Consider the following 22248-nt stretch of genomic DNA (forward strand, 5'->3'; position numbering starts at 1 on the left):
ATTTGGCATAAATACCTCATCGAAATTATATGAAAAGTGCTCTTGTACGGAGATTCTTCTCCCATCACATAGGACCAGGGTACTGATGGATCCTAGGCCAATTGCACTGTCTGATCTAGACCTGCATACTATATGCATACTTTTCAGAATAAGTAGCACATCATCCAGCAGTACTGCTAATTAGGCACTAGAAATATGAAATAGTAGGGTAAAGCCGGTCGGGTTGAACAGATTATTAATACAAGAAACAACCAATGCCCTGTCCACTCATGGTTGGAAATTTCATATCCTACCAGGTGAACAGCTCAATCTCTTACAAGTGGCCCTGCCCAGCGTCGGAGGAAACACTAAAGGCCGCAGAAGTATAAAACTCAGCGGAAGCAATATTCTTGCCCTGGAATTTAGACAGGAAACTCTCATCCGACTGCTTGAAGGTACCCGAGTTCCCAATGCCATTGATCTGACAGGCTCGATCGATGTAGGACAGCAAACGTTGTTGGTAGTGGTGTGGGGGAGGTGAACAGGGCACTGTTGATGGGGGTCCCCGCTCAGCAACGACACCGATGTCCTGGAAGACGTTGCCCTCGGCGAAAGTAGCCACCCCCGGGATTTCGAACGCATGACTGGAGTTATCATGCCAATAGTTGCTAACCTGAGATATGATAACTGTTAGTCCATGGGTGTCTCTAAGATGGAGAACAAAGATATATAAGGTACGGCATGCAGGAGAGTGTTGCCCTGGACCTTAGGGCTGCGACCGCTGGTGTGGTAGATGTGGTTGCGCTTCATGGAGACCATATCGGAGGAGCCACCCAGGTAGATGCCCCAGTAGCGGTAGCCGTCGCAGGTAGCGGACCAGTCTGACTCGCCGTTGATAAAGAAGTTGGAGATGGTGATACGGTTGTCGGCCTTGGTTCCTAGGACAATGTGTTGACGACCAATGCGAGCGGTCTGTTTAGTTAGCATGGTATGCTGTCAATGGGAGGATATTCGGTAGGACTACGGTAACGTGGTCGATTCAAATCATATCAGCATCGTTGACGGTAGTGGCATCACCACCCAAACGTACTGAGGGTTGATGTCGGTGATAGCGATGTTCCTGTCAGCCCATTAGGGTTTGCTTGAGTATTTGAATGAAGGAGTCATTGGTTAGGCCTTCTCAGCCGTGCCACACCTTCTTCCACAGGCGGTGCATCCAGCAGCGTCTGGAAAGACTCCTCACCAACCACGGTGAACATCCGATAGCTAGGGCATCGATCACGTATATTCCGCTCCTAACCCAGGACTCAAAATGAGACCGGACCGAGTCTATCTGTGCGTCGTCGAATTAGGCATCTTCGATAATGCGTGGTTGGTAGCAGGTTCACAATTCATCGAAGACAGCTTTGTCGGCCTTGTCTGGGTTGCTATCTTGCAGTCTCTAAATAGTCTCCGTAGAATTTGTACTTAACGCATGAGGTTACTAGGTCTATTATCCGCGGGAATACAGCGTGGATTGTGGAGTGTAAGTGGTACGGTAGATTGTGAAGTCCCAGGTTGGTTCTTGAAGTTTAAGAAATTCGTAGAGGCGGGTTAGATGTTTTGGTAGCTAAGGGTACAATCCGAGGGACATCTTTTGGATGAGATGGTAGAGAGTGTCTCCTAATTTCCAATAAATATTACCCATCCTTGATTTCTAACAAACAGCGGAGCAAGATATGCATTGGAGCAGACACTGTTATTGTCTGGCGGATGGCACGAGCTGCTCCTGTGGTGGCACCAAGGGCAGGGTGACTATTTGCAGGCAGCAGCTACCTACGTGGCCCATCCGCTGCACGGAGACAGATTCTCGTTGGCTGTAAGTCCCTTAAGGACACAACAGTAGTCGCATACTATATATCGAAGCCAATCAAGCCCCAGATTGTTAATCTACTACTGCTATAGATCTTATTCTAGAAATTTAAGGAATTCCAAGTTAGCTGTTAACAAGTAGAGTCAGTGTGGCCGAGTGGTTAAGGCGATAGACTAGAAATCTATTACATTCGTGTGCACAGGTTCGAGTCCTGTCGCTGACGATACATTTTTATTTTTTGACCCTCTTTCAGGTTTCTACAGTGCTTGGTGAAGTGATAGCTGATTGTTGGTTTTATGGTCTACAAGTTGCTGTTGTAATTAGATAGTCATGTGTTGATTTTCATTACACTTGTACTCTATAAAAAATCATGAAAAGAGTAATCACTAGTTACACTATAAACGTTTCCGGTCCGTTAGGCAGTCTGGTCAGAGAAATCTAGCGGACTGGACAGACAAATTTTTGATTCACAGTCATCTACTTATAACATTTATCAATCCTAGCACAGTTCATAATGCTGAATAGGAGTCCTATTACAATTGTTTCGTATATTCATCATATGGACTTTCACATATAACGCTTATGGGGCCAATGATACTTTCTCCATTCATGAGTTTTACCAAACAGGAATAGCGCAGCGGAAATGCCTTTTTGCCTGAAATGCCTTTCTGCCTGAGAAGGATTCACATGGCGGCAACTCGACGGAAATTCGGTTCCGTTACCCCTTTGGGACAGCACAGATTGACGGCGAGGCGTCATGATGCAATGATGCACCAAGAATGCAAGAGATATTCTTGATTGTTAGTGTGGATAACGTGTAGAAAGAGCAACATAAAAAAAAAAAAAAGGCCAATGCTTCGAGGGGATCCGTCAAGGCATTATTATATTTAATTCCAGCTGCAATCAAACGTTCGCCGTGTGTCCCCGACGCTTGCAATTAGCCTCCGTCTGATTGGCCCTTGGCCGCTGAATCAGCCTGCCGAACGGAAAACCCGAGGTTACCTCAGGCAGTCCAGCTCCCAGAGTGACAAAACACATCTCTCGCTTTAGCGTTCATTCTCCCCGTCCCCTTGGACTTCATCTCATTGCGGCTGGCTGGTTGCGCGTTTCCTTTACGTTGTCTCTGCTTCTCCCTCAACTCTCCCCTCTCTCACTCTCTACGGCGGCTCTCTGATCTGCCACGCTACTCCATTCTGCTCCATCCACCATTAACTCCTGCGCCGTTTTGATCCAAGTCGCTTTCCTCTCGCCCGCCACCATGGCTGCTCTTCGCTCTACCTCGCGCCTGCTCGCCTCCTCGAGGCCTCTGTTCCGTCCGGCCATGTTTGCTCGCTCCTATGCGACTGTCGAGGCCAAGTCTCCCAACGCGGATCCCAACATGTCCGAGAACCCCCGAGTCAAGAAGTTCCAAGTCTACCGGTGGAATCCCGACCAGCCCACCCAGAAGCCCCAGATGCAGACCTACGAGCTGGATTTGAACCGGACCGGTCCCATGATGCTCGACGCGCTCATCCGCATAAAGAACGAGATCGACCCCACTCTGACTTTCCGGAGGAGCTGCAGAGAAGGTATCTGCGGTAGCTGTGCGATGAACATCGACGGTGTCAACACCCTGGCTTGCTTGTGTATGTGATATCTCAATGTTTGGAGACAAGGGAGGGGGTTTGTTCTGACTATGTAACAGGTCGCATTCCCACCGACACAGCCAAGGAGTCTCGCATCTACCCATTGCCTCACACCTACGTTGTCAAGGACTTGGTTCCTGACTTGACATATTTCTACAAGCAGTACAAATCGATCAAGCCATACCTGCAGCGTGACACCAAGACCGAGGATGTATGTGTGCCCGGTTTTATACCACAGAGTATGACAAGCTTGTACTAATTCAGGGATAGGGTCTTGAAAACCGCCAAAGTCCCGAGGAGCGTAAGAAGCTGGACGGTCTCTACGAGTGTATCCTGTGCGCCTGCTGCTCAACCTCCTGCCCGTCGTACTGGTGGAACAGCGAGGAGTACCTGGGACCTGCCATCCTGCTCCAGTCGTACCGCTGGCTTGCTGATTCCCGTGACGAGAAAACCGCCGAGCGCAAGCATGCTCTGGACAACAGCATGAGCGTGTACCGATGCCACACCATTCTTAACTGCTCGCGGACCTGCCCCAAGGGATTGAACCCTGCGCTGGCGATTGCTGAGATCAAGAAGATGCTGGCCACTCACTAGAGTGAGATGGGTAAAAAGAAAGTGTCGTGTTTATATCTGTGATTTTGCATCTTTCTTTTCATTCTTATTTGTCTCTTCTTCTATGTCTCTGCTGCTATCTAGCTATTATTCCCTCGGATTGTGAGGTTCATGTCGGATGTTTCAATAGGTGTAAATTGTAAATATTTTTGATAGCCACCGCATGTATTTGTATTACAGAGTGACCAATTGCTGTTGAGAGTCGAATCATACGATCGGGAATTTGGTCATTTCAAGTTTCGAATCTTCGATATTAAGAGGTCTATTAGACTAGTCGTCATGTGAACTGGGCTTTTAGCACAGGGGTAGTGCGCCCGCTTTGCATGCGGGAGGTCAGGGGTTCGATTCCCTTAGAGTCCATTTTTTTTATACTTTTCTCTTCTTATGGAAGAGACTTTTTTATTCCCCGGCGTATATTCTGTACTACTGTAATATTATATTTATATAATGATCATTTATTATGCTAGCAATTTATGTTTACTTTGTACTTTGTATGTTATCACACTACTCACTGCATTGATAGCTGGTGGAAATATATATTGATACAATTCGGTTAGCTTTTCTATTACACATATTTAACAGCCTATATTATAGAATCAAGGGAATCCCAAAAAGTCACACTGAAGCCCATTCATTTTATAGACATTAACGAGATTGATAGCTAATATACTAATCAAGGATATCTCCCTGTCGACCTCAACATATCCATACATCCCTCAACTGCTTTCTGCATCTCGTTCGTCGCCTCCTCAATCAGTGCTGTCAAGGGCACTTTCCCTGCCTTCTCCCTCTGCACCTTCACATACTCATTATTCAACACTTTGTTGATATTCACCTTGGACACTCCACACTCAATGCACTTGGAGAAGATCTCCTCTGTGAACGGATCCGCCCCATGCAACACCAAGCGCACCTTATCCCCGACCGTGTCATGAATCTTCTTCAACCGATCATACTCGAGCTGAATCCCCCGCGGACCATATTCGCCATGCACGTTCCCAAATGCCGGAGCCAACCAATCGATCCCGGTATCGACAAACTCCTGACTGTCCTCAGGCGTAGTCAATAACCCCTCTAAATCAACAGTATCAGCCACCCCGTCCTCTCCTCCTTCGATCCGTCCCGGCTCTGCCTCCGTCGCGATGCCCCGTTCATGACAGTATGCGACCAAGTCCCGTGTCAGAGCCAGGTTCTCCGCCCTCTCGTAATGCGACATATCCACCATGATGCTGTCGAAGCCGCCGAGATCGGCCGCCCGACGGATGATTTCCGGGGTTTGTGCGTGGTCCATATGCACGGTGACTGGTACCGTGGCGTTACGCGCTGCTTCGGCCGCAGCGTGCACCAGAAGTCCATCCGCGTAGTGTATCGCCCATGGGAAAAGGAGGATCATGGCCGGTGAGCGCTTGGCTTCTGCCGCGCGTACAGTGGCCAGGATGCCTTCTACGTTGTAGCAGCACATGGCAGGGACTCCGTAGTGGTGCTCTGCGGCGTGGTTGAGGAGGGTGACGGCGCGATTGGTCATTTCTTCTGTCTTTCGTTTTCTTTTCTTCTTTTTTTCCCTTGGTTTTATAGCATAAAAGGGTTGGGATGAAGAGAAGTTGGAGAGAAGATTGTGGAATTATATAGTTCCCCTCAGTAAGTACTACATAATGGACCTGACATCGGGTGAATGTCCGAGCCGGAGTTGCTCCGATTGACGTCAGTCATCTACGCCAGCCAGTGTCCACTTTTCAACAAGTAGTTCCAATTAATTCATTTATTCTATTCTAATACCCATAACTCTTAATAACACTTGTCCTCCCCTCGGTCGCATATCCCGCCTTCTTAGCCATCAACAACACACTCAACGCCCCATTCCCCAAATGCAACGGCACATGCATATCGCGTGCCTTTTGCACCGCGCTTTCGAGCCTCTGAATCGCTTCATCCAGTGTCTGCTCACCCGCAGGTGCATTCTGTCCAATCCGTCCCTTAATCATGTCCAACCCCGCCGTGATAAACACCTTACTTGCGCCAGCAGCGTCGCTCACTAACCGGTAGAACTGATCCATGTCGACCTTGAGATATCGTGCCAGCGAGATGGCTTCTGCCGCTGCGACGAGATTGATGCCCAACATGAGGTCAAGTACCAGACGCAGGGATTGCGTTTGATCTTGATTGTGGTCTTCGTGGGCGGGGGCTACGTCAGCGATGGGGGAGGCGTAGTACTGACGCACCATGGCAGAGTCATCCTTGGGACCGTAGCCGTGTAGCAGGGCTGAGAGGTATATCTGTTCAGCAGTGGAGCAGAGGGGAGTCGGGAAGTTATGCTGGCGCGCTGAGGAGGTGATGATTCCCTGGGATGCAATTCATAAAATCAGCCACTTCCAACAGACGTAGTCAAACAAAACCGAAAAAAGTCTAAGTCCATCCCAGAGGGGGGGTGGGTGAAACATACAGCATCCTTAAGAATAATAGTCAACGCACTAGCACCTGGATTCCAATCCTCCTCAACCATCCTTGGGAACCGATTCTCATGCATCCATGTCCACGCGTCCGATGAAATGATTTTCTCCGCTGTATCTCTCGCCCCGAGACCCAGATGTGCCGCGAAGCCCATCACCTCGCTGGCCCCAAGGATATGTATCGCCGCTAATACCTGATGCACCATTTTCATGTTACTGCCGGCGCCCGCGCCACCGGGAACAAGGTACAGTTTGTCCTTTGCGGAGAGAGTCTGGAGTAGATCTCGCCCGCTCTGGAGTGCCTGGTCTGCACCACCGGCCATGATCGAGAGGGTTCCATCGGCGGCGCGTTTGGCGCCACCGGAGACAGGGCAATCGATGAAATGGATGTCGCTGCGGCCGCGCGCGTGTAGTTCCGATGCCACGGATTGGGCGTATGATGCTGCAACGGTGGAACAGAGAAGAAGGGTGGCGTTTTGGGGGAGGTCTGTGATTTGATTTTTTTAGAGTGATGATTTTCCTTTCAATTTTACCTGGTATATATATACAAAAGGGGGAAAACAAAGACATTTGGTTTACTTAAAGGGAGACATACACTGCACAATGCCTTCCTCGGCAAACAGAACGACTGCACTGCGCGCGATGCCACCATAACACGTAATATGGCTTGTCTTCTACTGACTCCCGTAGCGACAAGGCGGGGATGCCCCCGGCCGCGTGGAAGCGTTGTACAGAGGCTGGGAAGATGTCAAAGCCAGTGACGGAGTAGCCTTCGGAGACGAGGTGGGTGGCCATGCCGAAACCCATGGCACCTAGACCGACGAAGCCAACGGACGGCTTAGACATGCTAGTTTTGTTTATGGTAATTGACTTCTTTCTTCGTTTTCCGTCCGTTTGTCGTTGCTGAAGGGCGAATTGGAGCGGTTAATATAGGGCGATCGGATGGATCGCAGCGAAGGCCGAGGTGGGATGCCGTCGGAGGTGCGCCGATGGACGGGAAAAGAGAGACTCAGGATAGGAGGGATGTTGCTGTTGTCTGGACATAAGTAGGGCTTTTCTGTCTTTCGTTTTATTTCACCGTCCATGTGCTATATACCCATCTTTCTGGATCTTTATACATTCCTATCTTTCTTCTTTTTACTATCTTATCTGCCTCTAAAACAGTCGGCTGAGACTTATAAGGAATTGAGGACGACTATATAATGCCTATATATCGACATGACCAGACCATACTACAAACTGTTGAATAGGACTGGTCAGAACATTTAACGAAGTGCGCGATCGGATTTATACCGGAAAAGCTGGCCGCTACCTCCTCACTTCCACTATTTTGAGACATCAAAACGGCTTGTCTGAATAGGTACACAACTGCCTGATCAGGAAGGAGAAGCTCATTTCTACGAGTTTCCACGGAGGTCGAAGAGGGGTCAGGATTAAGGTATAAACGACATCAAACTCTTGTCATTGAAATAGTTGAAAAAAGGTCTATGAATATAGCCTCATATTTCTTCATATTCAGCACAAATAAATTGAGGAGCATATCAATAATTGCTGACTTTGCAATTCAGGACGCGGATGTTCTTATACCTGAAGCTGATCGAATTCCCATTTTTCTTCACAACATTCGAGAGATTATCCCTTTACGTGATGCCCGGTAAATTGATACCAGTTGAATAGCTTATGAATGTGGTAAGCATATACCTGCCAATACCCCCAACCAATTTCCTCCATGACTTTCGGCCGATGATGTGTCCGTTTTGCGCTTGAACTGCAGATTACACTTGTCAATAAGCATATCGACGGGCACTATATTAGCAACGTGAAAGACCAGATTCGGATCCCGTGTCTCCGTGGACTTCTGATACTAATTCGAAAGGAGGATAATACTGAGGTTACTAAAAACGGTACCATATTAATTACCAGGGATCTGGCCAACTAATTGACGATAACGATGGTACCTCTAAGGATGTGGATGTTACAGCCAACGAGGAGTTTTTGGTGGACGGACTGGTGATAAACAACGGTATGGAGACATTGTCTACAGGAATACTCTTTTAAACCCCACAAAGAACTGTTGCCTATCGACCATTGTGTGTTATGTAGTAACACATTCATTTACTTTAAGCAGGTCCCTTCAAATAATGTGAGCTTCACCAAAAAGTTCCTTCTGGTGGTTACATATGTATTGGAGCTGTTATAATGCCTCTTCGGCGTCTTTATTGCAGCGTTCAATTTGGCGCGCGTGCATGGCAATCAGATCCGTGGTGGTGCGTACAGTCTGTCATGGCAGTTTTGCCATGCTGGAACTTCCAGCTTTTCAATTTCAAACCCAACCTTATTATAAAAAGAGCAAAGTTGTAGGTATGGCTGAATCATGGAAAAATTGAGAGGATAAAGAAGAATCGCGAACATGGGTGAATTGTGAGGGTTTGCAGTTGCCATTGAGCCATGGATCCGAAATTTCGACCAGATTCAGAAGCAGTTGCCGTCAGAGGTAGTGGTAGGAGATGGTCAATGTCTATAGAATCTGATGGAATTTCAGGGTGAACGTTTTCTTTTGTGTTTGTTTATGCGATACCTTTGGCTATGTTTAACCAGCAACTATCGTGTCTGGGAGTGGAAAGAGAATGGAGTCTTATTGATACTCCTATGGCGCAGTCTCTAGTAAAACCATGGAACAATAGACACAATAGCATATTGATCTTGACGATTCTGGCCACGATAAGTAACATGGCCATGAAGCAGATTGCTTATAGAGGCAATAGCTATCATGCTTTTCACAACTGATTAGCCTATTTGATCTGATAGACGCCTCGAATCTGTAGAAAACGAAAGCCTGTAAATACAAACTCGCGCATGTTTAAATATCAAATGGCCTCTCAGAAAGCCTCATCGTCTGGTGTCTCGGGAGTAGGAGGAAAACGAGTAATTCTCTCGACTCAAAGTTATTATACCAGCACTATAGTGCATAATTTAAATGCAACCGCATCAATACAACTGTAAAAAATTGGCGGTTCACTCTTATCGCCCTAACATAGAAGGTTATACGTAGGTCAACCACTAAGCAACATGCATCGTACCTACAATGAACTCAACGCTGTCCGGTCCTTAAAATAAACCTCAGCCGCCCATGACGAACATCTGACCGAGCTGAATTCGGCCTCGCCCACTGCATACGACGCAGAATTAATGGTTCAGACTGCTGTAGTTCTGGATACGGACGCTGAAGCGACCCATCCATATCTGGCATCATTTTGTGGTCTAGCGATCAGAGGAGCAATAAACCATGTCGTGCACGACTGATGACAACCTCAAATTAGCTATGAATACCCGGTTGTCAAAGCTGAGTTACCAATGACTTATCAATCCGAGTAATCTTCGCCAAACATCACTGACGTGGTGGTGGCTGGATTTCGACTCCTCGATTCCCACTTGTTGTCTCACTGTTTTTCAGCGGGGGACCGCTTAGTTGGCGGATTCTCGTGAGATGGGTTGTGCCCATTTGTTTAGGGGTGTCTATACTCCGTAGATGTATATTCATTTTGAAGTTCTCGATAGATTGAGAGTATTGTATTTGGCTGTGCTTGGGTGCAATAGACTGGATCATTGATAGGGGACGGTTGGGAATGATGGACTACAGAGAAAAGAAGGAGCCGAAGAGAGAAACGAAAAAAAAGGAGGGGGGGGGGGGGGTGACGTCTTGGGGCAAACAATGCTGCCTGAAATCATTTGCTCATATTTTTAGTGAATGCGACGTGTGTCCTTACAGACCACAAAAATGCTTCCATTCGAATTATCCCGATTCATATGGAAGTCGATCAGCACTCATACAGCCAGTGAACTGAATTATACAGTAAAACCCCTATATAAGCAAAGAATTCGGACCGGCTAAAAGTTTGCTTATACCGGATTTTTGCTTATACCGAACAAGGTAATAAATATATATATTTATATAGCTTTATATAAATCTACTGCACCATACTGAATTAAAGAACGCATATATTAATTATTATAATCATTCTATAAGATATAACCTATATTCTGCATGTTTTTGGCAACCAGGGGGCCCCGCAGCTTAATAAGGTGGAGGTGGGTGGTCAGGCAAAGAATGACCGGATATCTGTCTGACGCTGAGCTTGAGCTCTTCTCTCCAGAAGGAGCCTTTCTTGGTGTGTAAGAAGCCGAATAAGGGCCTTATCTCCATCAACCTGCTGTTCCTGATAGAGTCGTAGTTTATATAAGCCCTCTAAAGCGTCTGTAGGTGTAATTATTGGTAGAGGCTGTAGATCTTCCTCCTCATCACTATCTGAAGCTGGAGGCGGTGCAATTTCAGACAGAACTGCGGAGTCAATATCTATATCATCAACCTGCTCCTCTGTGGGATTCAAAACTGATTAATATCCATAATGTCCTGGATACTATTTGAGAGTTTTAGGCGTTGAAGTCCTTGCTTTATATCGTCAATAAGATTAAGCTCATTGACATATTCAATTGAAAGGGCCTTTTGAAAACAGTTTCTGACTGTATCTCTAGACAAATCAAATTCCCAGGCAGAAATTGCCCATCGAATTGCTTGTAAGATTGTCATAGTAGATAGCGGGTCAAAACCACGGTCGTACTCAGCCATCATATATAAAACCCACTGTTTTTTCCAATATGCCTTCCATGTGCGTATAATCCCTTGATCAAGAGACCGTTGACGTTGAGCAGGATGGAAGCCATATAACCAGTGTATTCTTTAGCTGCGGGTTTACTTCTTATATGCAGCTTCATGTGCAGAAAAATTGTCCATTAAAAGAGCAACTTTTCGGCCTTGCATTCTTCTATCAAACCAGAGCAGCCATTCTTTAAAGATATCACCAGTCATCCATGCCTTCTTATTTGAGCGCCAAGTGCAGTTAAGGTTCTCAATATTAATACCAGCTGCAGTAAAGGCTCTGGGACGTTTAGCTGTCCCAATAAACCAGATAGGAAGGAGTTCTGAAGCGTCTGAATTACAACAGAAATGCGCAGTTATTCGAGCCTTTTCTTTCTTGCGGCCAGGAAGCAAACGTGTAGATAAACTCCGGTCCGGGATCATCCTCCAGTATAGACCTGACTCATCGCAGTTAAAGATATCCTGAGGCGCATATATACTAAGAGCGTGACGGATTATAACCATTTCAGTAGCTGCATCTTCAGATACACTTCCAGCTTCACCATGCTGACTCCTCCACTTAATATTTCTGCGTGATTGAAAGCGTCGAAGCCAGCCGTTGCTAAACTGCGGCATCTCCCTTTCTGGATAGACCTCCGGCCAGAAATCCCTTGCTTTTGCCGAATAATCTCCTGAGATATTGTTATTTGTCCCTCAGCCCTCCGTATCCAGTTGTAGAGTGCCTTTTCTAGCTCTGGCCAGGATTCTGTACGGCGTCGTTTATCTTCAGATTGATGCGCTTGAATGTCGTCAAGGAAGGCAAATCGAGAGGAGAGGATTCGGCTAATCGAGGAGCGGTCAATTGGCTGTTTATATGTCTCTTCAAACCACTTAGAAAGAGATGCCAGAGAAAGATAAGGCTTTAAATGATGTTGAGCGCGTAGGGCAGCCTTCTGGCTATTTGAAATAGCGCGACGCGTCCTCTTAGCCATCTTTAAAGCAAAGTGTGATATCTGAATAAGCAATTTTGTGACTTCGATATAGGCAAATTTATATAGGAAAGGGCGAAAAATTAAGCAAAGATCTTGTATCGGGGGGTTAAGCATATTAATATGGAAAATCAAATTAGACACCGTGTTCATTTGCTTATACCGGAGTTTTGCTTAAATCGGGTGCTGCTTATATAGGGGTTTTACTGTAGTTATAATTAGCCTTCCGTTACGGAGAACGGAGCAGCGCTAAAGCAGTTAGCTCTAGCGTCGAATACGAGTATCAAGAATATGAGCAGAGTGCGGCTGAAAACCTCAGACAGTTTTTTGACCCCATGCCCCTCTGTCTTTCACGCTTGATATACTCAGTTTAAACTCGACTGATCAACACTTCATACGGCTGGCATACGAGTGATCATCGAAGTCATCTCCTAATATGACAAGTCAAATCAACCTACTAGGCTAAAATTAAATTAACGGGAGATAAGAATAAGCAACAAAACATGCTCCATACAGTGTACAGAGTACTTACACGTTGATTCCTGCAGTGGAGCTGCGCCTCGAAATTTCGTTGATAGGCCAGCTATCTCTCCCCAACACTTTCAGCCCCATTCTCCACTTCTATCCACAGCCACAGGAAATCTCGTATCTGGCCCAGGATTCTGGGCTTTGACGGCAAGCGGTCGTGCTTATCAGTGGGACATGGCTTAGCTGTTGTCGTTTCTTACTGGCTATAAAGAGGAAACCAGTTTATAACAGTTTCCAGGAATGCCACTATGGACGGTATGGCGACGATCCAGAAACGGGCCCATGTGGTTTCACATGCTCAACTGGGGCTGTGATTAATAGCGCTTATGAAGATTATAAGTAGGCCTATCTACTTTTTGGTTCACTTTCTTTCAGTTTGGCCACCTCTCTGTCGAACAACTGCCGCAATTTAATTATAGCACGATTCACAATGTCGAATAACGAAAAAGTTCACTCTAGTATGTATCAACTACTTCAAAAATCCCATATGAATACACTGACAGTCTCTAGCCCCTGCCCCGGCCTACGAACAACATCAGGAATTCCACGAGCTCACGCCCACCCAACCTCCAACGGCCTACATGCAACCACCGATGCAACCACCGGCCCAAAATCAAGGCGTACAACCCGGTACGGCTCACCCAAGCGGATACAACACCTCGTCCCCTCTGCATGCGCTACAACGAGCTCCTGCTCCGGTAGACTGTCCCGTATGTGGCCAGCGGGAGATGACACGCGTGGAAGCAGAGTCGGGGAAGACAACCCAGTACGTATTTCTGGCATGAACTTAGAGAGAAATAAAGAGGAGACTAATGGGTACAGTGGCTGGGCGGCCTTGTTATGTTGCTGCTTCTGTTTGGGATGTATTCCGTATCTGATGACAGCGCTGAAGGACGTTGATCACTACTGCGGGAAGTGTGGAGCGAAGCTGGTGACATGGCATAATAGCGGAAGGACAGAGGTGCATCAAACTGTACGGCAATGATTGTATCTTACTGATTTGATGCGCGCCAGATACCATGTCGTTGATACCTTAATGTATGAATTAAAGATCGTATAGAGATCGTGGGCCACAGCTGGCCTGGGCTCATGATTCAAGATGGCTACTATAGCTTGTTCTCTCGTGAGAGTTGTGTGAACGGAAGAAGTCTCACTGGAGGGAGTAGATCTTGTTGAATTCCGGAATGCTGAAGAGGCTTATCGGGCTGCAGAATGGACGGAGAGCCAAGGGAAAAGGCGCGGTGTGGAAGCCCTGAGAAGTCAAGGAGTATCAATCTGAACTTTGATGTGGGTATAGAGCCCTACAAGAAGTATTGGTACGCAGACATGATTGCTGAGAAGAGGTGAATACGAGCTGATGGAGCAGGATGATACAACGGTCTTGGTTGACTGACTGAGTGGTATCTTTCTTGGAGCTGTTTACTCATAGGGCTGATTTATGGGCCCAGCCTCTTGAGCCTTTCATCTAGGCCTGCTCCACAAAAGTTTCTTCCAGTATTATATTTTTTTTGGACATATGCTTCAATGAGATGAAATTCCAGAAGGACATCAATCAATATCTGCTGGGCAGTCCATGTTCAAGCCGAACAAGATCAGCTCGACCATTTAGCCTAGAGCCGGAATTCGTGTGTTATTGCTCCAAGAGAGTAATGATTTATCCCCTATGAAAGCAGCGTTTATTAGGAGATATCCTGCTTGGTGATTGAGATCTTGGAATCCAGCGTTTGATTCCAGAGGAAAATGGAAGAGTTGATGAATTTATACAAGCGAAGCTAGAGGCTGCCTAAATAGGAAAGCATTGTGACTGGGGAGATAGTATGAGGAGGGCAGTGCACTACATGCTGCCGAAGATAATGCAGAAACTGGAAACAGAGCTATTTGATTAGGTCAACTTTGAGCGGTGCTAATAAGGGTCATTAGTCGAAATATCCTTATTTCGCGAATTTATTACTGGCTTTGCTGTTCTCCCTTACTGGGCCTCAACATACACGGGATATCAAAGCGTGCTTCGATAGCTCTTTCAATATTCTACAATTCATCAAACCCTATTTTTCCATAGCAACTACTGGGCAGATATAGTTCCTGCTTTCTTCTAATTTTAGGGTCAGACTGATATTATGATATATGTACATCAGACACTGGTTCTGGATGGTGTTGGCGGGGTTTCTTGAACGACCTGGTAGGACCCTGGATTGAGTAATTTGGACATTTCATATTTTTTTTTAAAAATATAAATCGTACTAAATCTACAAATTTACCTGGGCTGTGAATCACTGATGATCTAATACATTTGATATGGATGACGTCATGACCGAGCAGTTCCCGAAACGTCCTAAGCCGTATCCCAATCGAGCTTTCCGTCGCCTCAACTGCTTTCTGCCATGTATGTCCTTCCTATCAGTTAGGACTGCTTAATTTACGATTCCTATCCATGATAGGGCAATGCCCCTATCGAGACGAACATGTCATGATCCACTTCGACCATCGGATATGATCGAGTGGTGACGCCAACGGGACGGGCGGATCGCCAAACCTTGTATCTCCTGTCGTATGTAGAGTTGAGGACAGGAGAGAGGATTTGTGGGGCTGCATTATGTTCTACTCCGTAGGCTGTTCACTTGAAGATATTATAGCGTATCTCAAGGGCGACAGAAGTTCAGTATCGTAGAGGTGGAAACGAACTATCTGGAGTCGGCGTATTCAGTGCGAACAAATCTGCGTACTACAACTAGGAAGAGCGAGCAAACTTTCTTCCTAATCCTGTGGCCCGGTGGATCCATGATTCCTTCTCTCATTAACCCCAGAGTCCCGATGAGGTTGCATAAATTCGCTCTCCTGCACGTCATTGCGACTCGCACCGAGTCCTCTGTTCCGCTGTTCCCGACATGCAACTCCTCTTCTGTCTCGCTCTCCTCTCTACCTCCATTCTCCTTCTTCCCGGCCTTCGTGGTGGTCTTGTTGGATATTCTATTCGTGGGAGTTAGCGAGTGATCTCGGCTGGTGTCTTTCGTTTCTTCGTTTCTCTATTTCCTTCATTCCTAGGAGTGTACCATTCCACTGTAAGTATCCTGGTCTATGCATAAAAAAAGAAAGAGAGAAATACAGAATGAAAGTTAACGGAAGAAGAAAACTGACCAGTACAGCCACAATGGCTGCAATCGACGCTCTCCAACTCGAGGCACGCAGCCAGATCGTCAAGCGAAATTGGGCAAGCGAGAACCCCGGCGTTATTCTTGTCTTCTGCATCGTGTTTATCGTGGCCGTCGGCATCATCTGTCTACTCCTCTACCGGAAATGGTTGACACGGAAAGCAGCAAAAGAGGCCTTACAGGTGGAGTAAACATGCAGCGGAGACCTTGGAAGGCACAAGTGAGGCATATGGACTGAACAAGAGGCGTTATCTTGTTGATGGGCAGGGTTTATCAGTGCCCACTGATATACCCCTTTCAATGTGAAGATCGACGGACTGGAGATGGATTGTATGGGCGTTTTATATTCGCTTTGATTGTTTGTGTGGATAAGATTGCTAATTATAATCCCGGAGTTTTGGAGCCATGTGTTTGTGCGAAATGCATTATTTAGTATCGGATGCAGGTACACCCGTGGGATCCTTGCTGGGTATGATTTATTTGACTGAAGCTGATGGGATGCAGGAATTAGACCTGCGTCGTAGCTATATGTTTGGTGCAGATAGCTCTAGAGTTTATGATAGGGACAGTCTGATGATGGGACCAGCTGGTATACATGTACTTTCTATAAATATTGCGAATAACGAACTATATACAATTGAATCTTCTCAATGCCAGTGACGTCATCTGCCTTAATATCCTACGAAGCCAAGAAGCGAATACGAGGATCTCTGCCGGATCTACCCAGCTATAAAATCTTGCATTATACGTCAATAGAGACAGACTAGAATTTGACTTTCTCGGATCCATTACTCTGGTGACACTGTACATACTAACTCTGGTTCTTGTACAAGTCAACATGCCGTCTCTTCTCGGTTGGTCACTTGCACTCTCGACTGGCGTCGCATATGCCATTTATCACTCCCACAAGTCACTAGGAAACCGGGTTCAGCATGGAAACCAGAAGGGAACACTTCCCCGAGACCTTAGAAACACTATGACCTCGATTCCAGAGGCGGTCTTCTCCGATGAATACCGCGCATTTCACGACCGCGCCTCCAGCCGCGTACCTCGTCATCTTCTTCCAGCGCAGGATCTTTCCGAATTGTTCACCCTGCTGCAGCGTCGTAATATGATGGTATTTAACTATTTCCCGCAGGCGTATCTCCTGTGTCTTATGGCACCGCCTGAGAGGAAGAAGACATTCGCGGCATCGCACATCCAATCTCTCGACTTCAAGGAGGGAGACATCGTGAACGGGATGTACCAGGTGTGTGAACGAGAAAAAGACAAGGTTGTGTATGCGATGGAAGGCGGCGGGAAGTTCAGCGGGCGATTGTCTGTACGGTACTGGGAGGAAGGAGACGAGGTTGTCTATTGCACTGAGACCGCAATGTGGACAAAAGCAACCGGTGACAATGGCAGAACAGTGCAAATGCCCCTGGAACAGCCTGCATTCCGGTTCTTGCATGAGTTAGCGGCATGGTGGTTGTTGGACTCGGGGACTGGGTATTTGAAGGGACTGGCCAGGGGAACTTCCGCGGATGTTAAAGAGAAATAGCGGAAGGAGACACAAAGAGGGCTTTGTGATGATTGTCAGGATGGATCTATTGTCGGGAATTGGCGCAAAGAAGCGGAACAATGATACAAAGCATCGCATCTCTTCGTTAACTTCAATGAAAGGCATTGTGTTTACCGGCTTTATCCTCATATCCAAAGAGCTTGGATGCCTCCCGAAAAACTATATAAACCCCTTCCATATCCATCGTTGGAAGCTCCAATGGCGACCAACAAGGAACCGGATATTCCATATATCACCATCACCCTCCCCCGTTCTCGCACCCCTTCTCCTTCCCCTTCCCCAACCGCTTTAGGGTACGCCTCTCTGTCGCATTTGGACCCCATGTGCAAATACACATACCATCACTACCCAGGCTGTGGCCATATTGCCTCTTTCGGCATGGAAAGCTGCAACAAGATGATCGATTCTATCCGGGACGGCAACCCTGCCGGTCCTTGCAAGAAACCTCGCTACGATCATGATCTGGTGCCGATGGACCATCCCGACGAATGTCGTAAGTGCCAAACCGAACAAGCTAGTCCATCGGTTGGTATGTCTGGCTTCACCCGTCTCGAGGGCGTTGAAGCCTCGTCTCATGGCTTTTCTTCTGATAAGAACGAGCCCGAATCACTGAACCCTGTTGCCAACATCCGCGGCAATTTCAATAAGGTGCACGAACCTGTCAAGCGCACGCTGAATGGCAAGCACTCCTGGGAAATGGTCGACTCCCCTAAACCCCCTAAAGAGATTTTGGATGGTGAGTTCACTTTGCTTTCTCCTGATTGCCCCCCAGAGGAGCGGGCTGTCTCCAAGAAGCGTAATAGATTCGCTTCTGGGCTTGCATCCTTGACAAACCGCACCGGACCTCGATTCTTAAGCACAAAGTCGCTTTTTGGCTCTTCATCCTCATCGTACCGTCGTTCCTTTGGAATTCGTAGTCAGAAAAAAGCACCATCCACAAACTCTGAAACATCGCGTCAAGGTAAGGAGAACTCCTGGGAGCATGAGCTGGTGGATATGCCCGAATCACCTAACAACAAGACTTACTCTAGCCATACGGGGACTGTTCATCCTCAGGATAGAGCGCTGCCAAACTTGCTTGAAGTCGAAGGCGATAGTGAGTGGATTTCGATGAGCCCTCCCCAGTATGACGCGGGTGTCTTGAACCAGCCACTCTCTCCTAACCTGACCTTTTACCAGGATGATTCCGACGACGAAGACGAAAATGGCCCTATGGACGACGCATCTCTTCTGAATGATACCCTTAGTGGATCTGAATCGGTACCGGGGCTCGAACGTACCTTCGACCTTCTCACCGTTTCGGACAAACTCGCCCCCATCTTCCCCTCGTCAGAGTCCTCATTGGCTCTGCCGGGCAAACGGCAGAATATAATGGACGAGGAAATCGCTGGTTCTGCACAGGGGTGCCCGCGTTTTTATCATCTATATCGGGAGGACCTGTCTGGTGACCGGTTATTCGACAAGAGCCTGTATAGCAAGGACGATCACGAACTTGCAATCCATGAAGCCGAAACTATTCTGGCTAATTCTGAATTTATCGCTCCTTATTGGAAGGGTCCCGATAGGTCGAAATCTCAAAGCCTTGCCCCTCTATCCCCGACAACTGACCCTGGGTCCCAGAAGATGCCTGGTCCGTTTGAAGGTGGGCTTCGTGGATTGCATCAGCAATTCCCGAGCTTGTTTGGGAAGGCATTCCGTGCTAGTGATGAGTTTTGGTAGATTTACTAAACTTGATTGATGAAAATGGGAGAATGTTTTCGTGGTGGATTATTATTTTCTTCTGTGGACCAGAATGCCAGAATTGTTTATATTTTTATAATTTTTTATGATATTTTGTTTTGGATTTGAATAGAATGGAGCAAATTGAAACCAGATATAAAATTTCCAGTCTCCCGTAGATGTAACGATTATAGATGATTGAAGGGTATATATATGAATTTAGGTCAAGCTAACAATTTCTAAACAGGAGCGTTTTGTCTCAGCCTGCTCCTGACCTGGTTAGAAGTCCCTTGGCACTCCATGGTACGCATTCTTCTGGGACACTCTCTGCTACTATCACCAGCAAAGTTGCATCGAGAAGTAGCACACCTTTGTCTCTACTACAGCCGAGAGTACTATAGGATGTGAATCTGGGTCGCTGAATGTATTTAACGTTGACCTCTTGATTTTTTCAAAGCAGTGGGGATGTCGGAAACGCAGGGAATGGAAGTTAATATGGAGAGTGTCGTCGCTTTTGTACGAAGCCGGCAACATACTAGGTAGAGAGGTCGAAGCTACTGGAATCCAAACAGCTCTTGGAGCTCACTTCCTATGCTCGGAAATTCTAGCAAAGGCTGGCGCCCTTGCATCCGCTTCACAAAACTTATCACCACTGCAAGAGCAAAAACCTAGTACCGTTCTTGAAAAGCAGGGCCACCTCGCTTTGTTCTCGTAGACTCCTAGCCGAGGTTTTAAGCTAAGTACCTCTCCAGAACCTACTGGAGTGCGGTTTATTGTTGTGTACTTTGAGATATCATGCCACTATTATACACATTGTACGGGTGGTCTAGCATCCCATAGTCATTGTGTAATGTCCCATGGATCCCAGGTGCTTGAATACTGATCCAAAATCATTGGTAAGTACTGTATAGACCATTCTTCACTCCTATCAGCAGTATACTGCGCCTTGCGGGCCTCCCAGTAGGCAGGTAGCCACCCTGATTGCTCCCAGTCAACAATTGCCAGAATCTGATACGGCCGAGAGGGTGTTACAATAATATTGCTGCGGTGCAGATCGCCGTGAGTAAACTTAATAGTACAGTTATCAGGTAGCTCATGGCGAAATGGTTCAATCGGGACCGAATGTGGATCCACCATTGGCCTCCGGTAGAGAAATGTGAACCAGTTGTGAAAATCTTGAACTGTGGTGAATGGGCCGGCTTCTGACATGTATTCTATATGGAATGCTCTATCATAAAGAGGATCGCGTACAATGTTGCCTGTAAATACAAAAGAGTTAGAAGATACAGGCCTTGAAGATTGGGAGAATCGGTTTACCTATGAATATATTAGATGAATCCTGTTCTAGTTGACGCAAATTGTTATAAACTGTTCGAAGTTCACGACAGATTAAAACCCGGTCACTAGTTTCCATTACATCCCATAGTTGCTCCAGAGTTTGTCCTTCTGTATATTCCATGTAGATAAACTTCTCCTCTCCATCCGTGCGCCACCCATATACTTCAGGAACTGGGACATCGTCCCGAAGGAATTGACGGACTGCATACAGGCACTGAGCCTCTGGTATTCTTACAGCGCTTCCCCACTTAATGAATAGTCTCATATCATCGAATATCACGGGCGGTGGTCTCACATAAGGGGCGGTGGTTGAGTAGACTTTCCTATTATCTGGATTAACTCTTGCAAGGTGTTGGACTGTGGCTTGTGTGCGAACTTCTTCTGGTGAAAGTAGCTGACTCCATTTGCTGAAAAACGTTGAATCCTTGACGTCGAAATCGGGAGAATTGGGGATCATTGATGGCGTCAACCGGACGTGCCCACGCATCCTAGAGGCGCCTGGAGAACGTATAAGCTTCAATATAGTCTTTGTACATAATTTAGTGTGTCATGGAACATATGAGATATGGCAGTTAGAGTGTGAATAATTCATCATGTTTATGATCAGAGACGAGAGGAGTGCGAGATTAAATACTAAACTAACTTGATTTGATGGGTTGATTAACTACGTCATCCATGTGCTGGACGGCTTGTGCCTTGTGAAAAGGAATCTTTCCCGCCCTTATAGCTATGCCTAAGCTGTGCTGCAGCCCACAAAGTACGTCATCTCTCAGGTTGATCTTCTACAGTGGGATGGTACACTACGCTTGACCTGCCTTCAGATCGGGCCACCTGCCAGGGAAACGCAATATCATATACCAGCTGTCAGGGCCTAGGTCGAATCCTGCCTGAGTTCCCGTACGATAGAATTCTTTCTGCCTTCCTTCCTTCTCTACGTTTGATGTTTCGTTGGATCGCCACCTTAGATATAATTCATACATTTTAGCAATGTTTACAGGATCATCATACCCATGAATAATATTTTATTTTGTTGGGTAGGAGTCACGTCGCCCTCCGTAGCGTTTTTTTGTTAAGTCTCCGATGGTGGGTGACAATAAGTACAAAAGTATTGATGCAATCTATAGCCTATAAGCGCTAGAAAAGGGCCTCTAAAATGTGAAACACAACCGTTAAGAGTCTCGCCCTCACTTTACTTCTGGTCTACTGAGCCGGAAAGGAAGAAAGCAAACACCACTATTACCAAAGTTATTGACACCAGTCCCTTATGAACCATCCACTTCCTGCTCGCCCGCCGCCTAAAGGGTGTGCCGGTGCGAATGCGCCTTCAAACATCATATCAGGAAGAAAGCATGGCTCTATTCAATTATATTAGAGCTCGAGCCTAAGTAAACAGGCGATCAACTACATATTAACCCTGAGGTGTTTGGTGAAGATACTTGAATATGCTTCGTTTTAGCCTGCACCCAGTGCAACCCTATTCAGTCTTACCTTTTTTTATGGGTCGTACTCCAGTATACTTGGATTGAACCCAGGCCTCTTCCCGGATACTGATCCGAGAATAACCTTATCACCTCTGACCAAGGTCGTTGCTCGTCCCTTCTCAACTTCAGCAGAAGATCCGCCTCTTCAGTAGACCATCGCATGCCCTTCCTGGAGTGGTTTGTCTAGTTGGGCCGGTCGACATATCGGCGACTCCGTTAAAGCCCAACAGAGTGGGAAATGAAAGGAGGGTCAAAAGGGGCGCGCCTTACTGGAATTGGGAAATAACCAGATAACACGGCAGCCGTGGACGGAGCAGTGCAGTGACCGAGGC

At 46.7% G+C, this 22248-nt stretch overlaps 9 protein-coding genes and 2 non-coding genes across 11 annotated transcripts; 7 read left to right on the forward strand and 4 right to left on the reverse strand.

Moving 5' to 3' along the window:
• Positions 1-313: 313 nt before the first annotated feature.
• ATNIH1004_003081 (uncharacterized protein) lies at positions 314-966 on the reverse strand (the record flags this gene model as incomplete). Its single annotated transcript, XM_033567763.1, has 2 exons — positions 314-652; positions 718-966. 2 exons carry the CDS (start codon positions 964-966, stop codon positions 314-316), a joined length of 588 nt encoding a protein of 195 aa, XP_033429758.1.
• Positions 967-1973: 1007 nt separating this feature from the next.
• ATNIH1004_003082 lies at positions 1974-2054 on the forward strand. Its single transcript has one exon. It is a non-coding gene; the product is annotated as a tRNA-Ser (tRNA).
• Positions 2055-3089: 1035 nt separating this feature from the next.
• Positions 3090-4050, forward strand: sdh2 (succinate dehydrogenase iron-sulfur protein subunit SDH2; the record flags this gene model as incomplete). The annotated part of the gene is made up of 3 exons (XM_033567764.1): positions 3090-3456; positions 3516-3667; positions 3727-4050. 3 exons carry the CDS (start codon positions 3090-3092, stop codon positions 4048-4050), a joined length of 843 nt encoding a protein of 280 aa, XP_033429759.1.
• Positions 4051-4356: 306 nt separating this feature from the next.
• ATNIH1004_003084 lies at positions 4357-4428 on the forward strand. The gene has a single exon. It is a non-coding gene; the product is annotated as a tRNA-Ala (tRNA).
• A 313-nt stretch (positions 4429-4741) lies between these two features.
• On the reverse strand, positions 4742-5593 carry ATNIH1004_003085 (class II fructose-bisphosphate aldolase; the record flags this gene model as incomplete). The annotated part of the gene is made up of 1 exon (XM_033567765.1): positions 4742-5593. One exon carries the CDS (start codon positions 5591-5593, stop codon positions 4742-4744), a length of 852 nt encoding a protein of 283 aa, XP_033429760.1.
• A 244-nt stretch (positions 5594-5837) lies between these two features.
• Positions 5838-7361, reverse strand: ATNIH1004_003086 (uncharacterized protein; the record flags this gene model as incomplete). Its single annotated transcript, XM_033567766.1, has 4 exons — positions 5838-6407; positions 6509-7002; positions 7111-7148; positions 7198-7361. The coding sequence occupies 4 exons, from the start codon at positions 7359-7361 to the stop codon at positions 5838-5840; spliced, it is 1266 nt and encodes a 421-aa protein (XP_033429761.1).
• A 5737-nt stretch (positions 7362-13098) lies between these two features.
• Positions 13099-14015, forward strand: ATNIH1004_003087 (LITAF-like zinc ribbon domain-containing protein; the record flags this gene model as incomplete). Its single annotated transcript, XM_033567767.1, has 3 exons — positions 13099-13126; positions 13179-13434; positions 13880-14015. 3 exons carry the CDS (start codon positions 13099-13101, stop codon positions 14013-14015), a joined length of 420 nt encoding a protein of 139 aa, XP_033429762.1.
• Positions 14016-14975: 960 nt separating this feature from the next.
• ATNIH1004_003088 (uncharacterized protein) lies at positions 14976-16008 on the forward strand (the record flags this gene model as incomplete). Its single annotated transcript, XM_033567768.1, has 2 exons — positions 14976-15051; positions 15812-16008. The coding sequence occupies 2 exons, from the start codon at positions 14976-14978 to the stop codon at positions 16006-16008; spliced, it is 273 nt and encodes a 90-aa protein (XP_033429763.1).
• Positions 16009-16655: 647 nt separating this feature from the next.
• ATNIH1004_003089 (uncharacterized protein) lies at positions 16656-17357 on the forward strand (the record flags this gene model as incomplete). The annotated part of the gene is made up of 1 exon (XM_033567769.1): positions 16656-17357. The coding sequence occupies one exon, from the start codon at positions 16656-16658 to the stop codon at positions 17355-17357; it is 702 nt and encodes a 233-aa protein (XP_033429764.1).
• A 399-nt stretch (positions 17358-17756) lies between these two features.
• On the forward strand, positions 17757-19097 carry ATNIH1004_003090 (uncharacterized protein; the record flags this gene model as incomplete). Its single annotated transcript, XM_033567770.1, has 1 exon — positions 17757-19097. One exon carries the CDS (start codon positions 17757-17759, stop codon positions 19095-19097), a length of 1341 nt encoding a protein of 446 aa, XP_033429765.1.
• Positions 19098-19937: 840 nt separating this feature from the next.
• Positions 19938-20922, reverse strand: ATNIH1004_003091 (uncharacterized protein; the record flags this gene model as incomplete). The annotated part of the gene is made up of 2 exons (XM_033567771.1): positions 19938-20356; positions 20415-20922. The coding sequence occupies 2 exons, from the start codon at positions 20920-20922 to the stop codon at positions 19938-19940; spliced, it is 927 nt and encodes a 308-aa protein (XP_033429766.1).
• Positions 20923-22248: the final 1326 nt, after the last annotated feature.

This window comes from Aspergillus tanneri (genome assembly GCF_003426965.1).
Source record: "Aspergillus tanneri strain NIH1004 chromosome Unknown AapTan_1_pilon_pilon_pilon, whole genome shotgun sequence".
Classification (NCBI taxonomy): Eukaryota; Fungi; Ascomycota; class Eurotiomycetes; order Eurotiales; family Aspergillaceae; genus Aspergillus; species Aspergillus tanneri.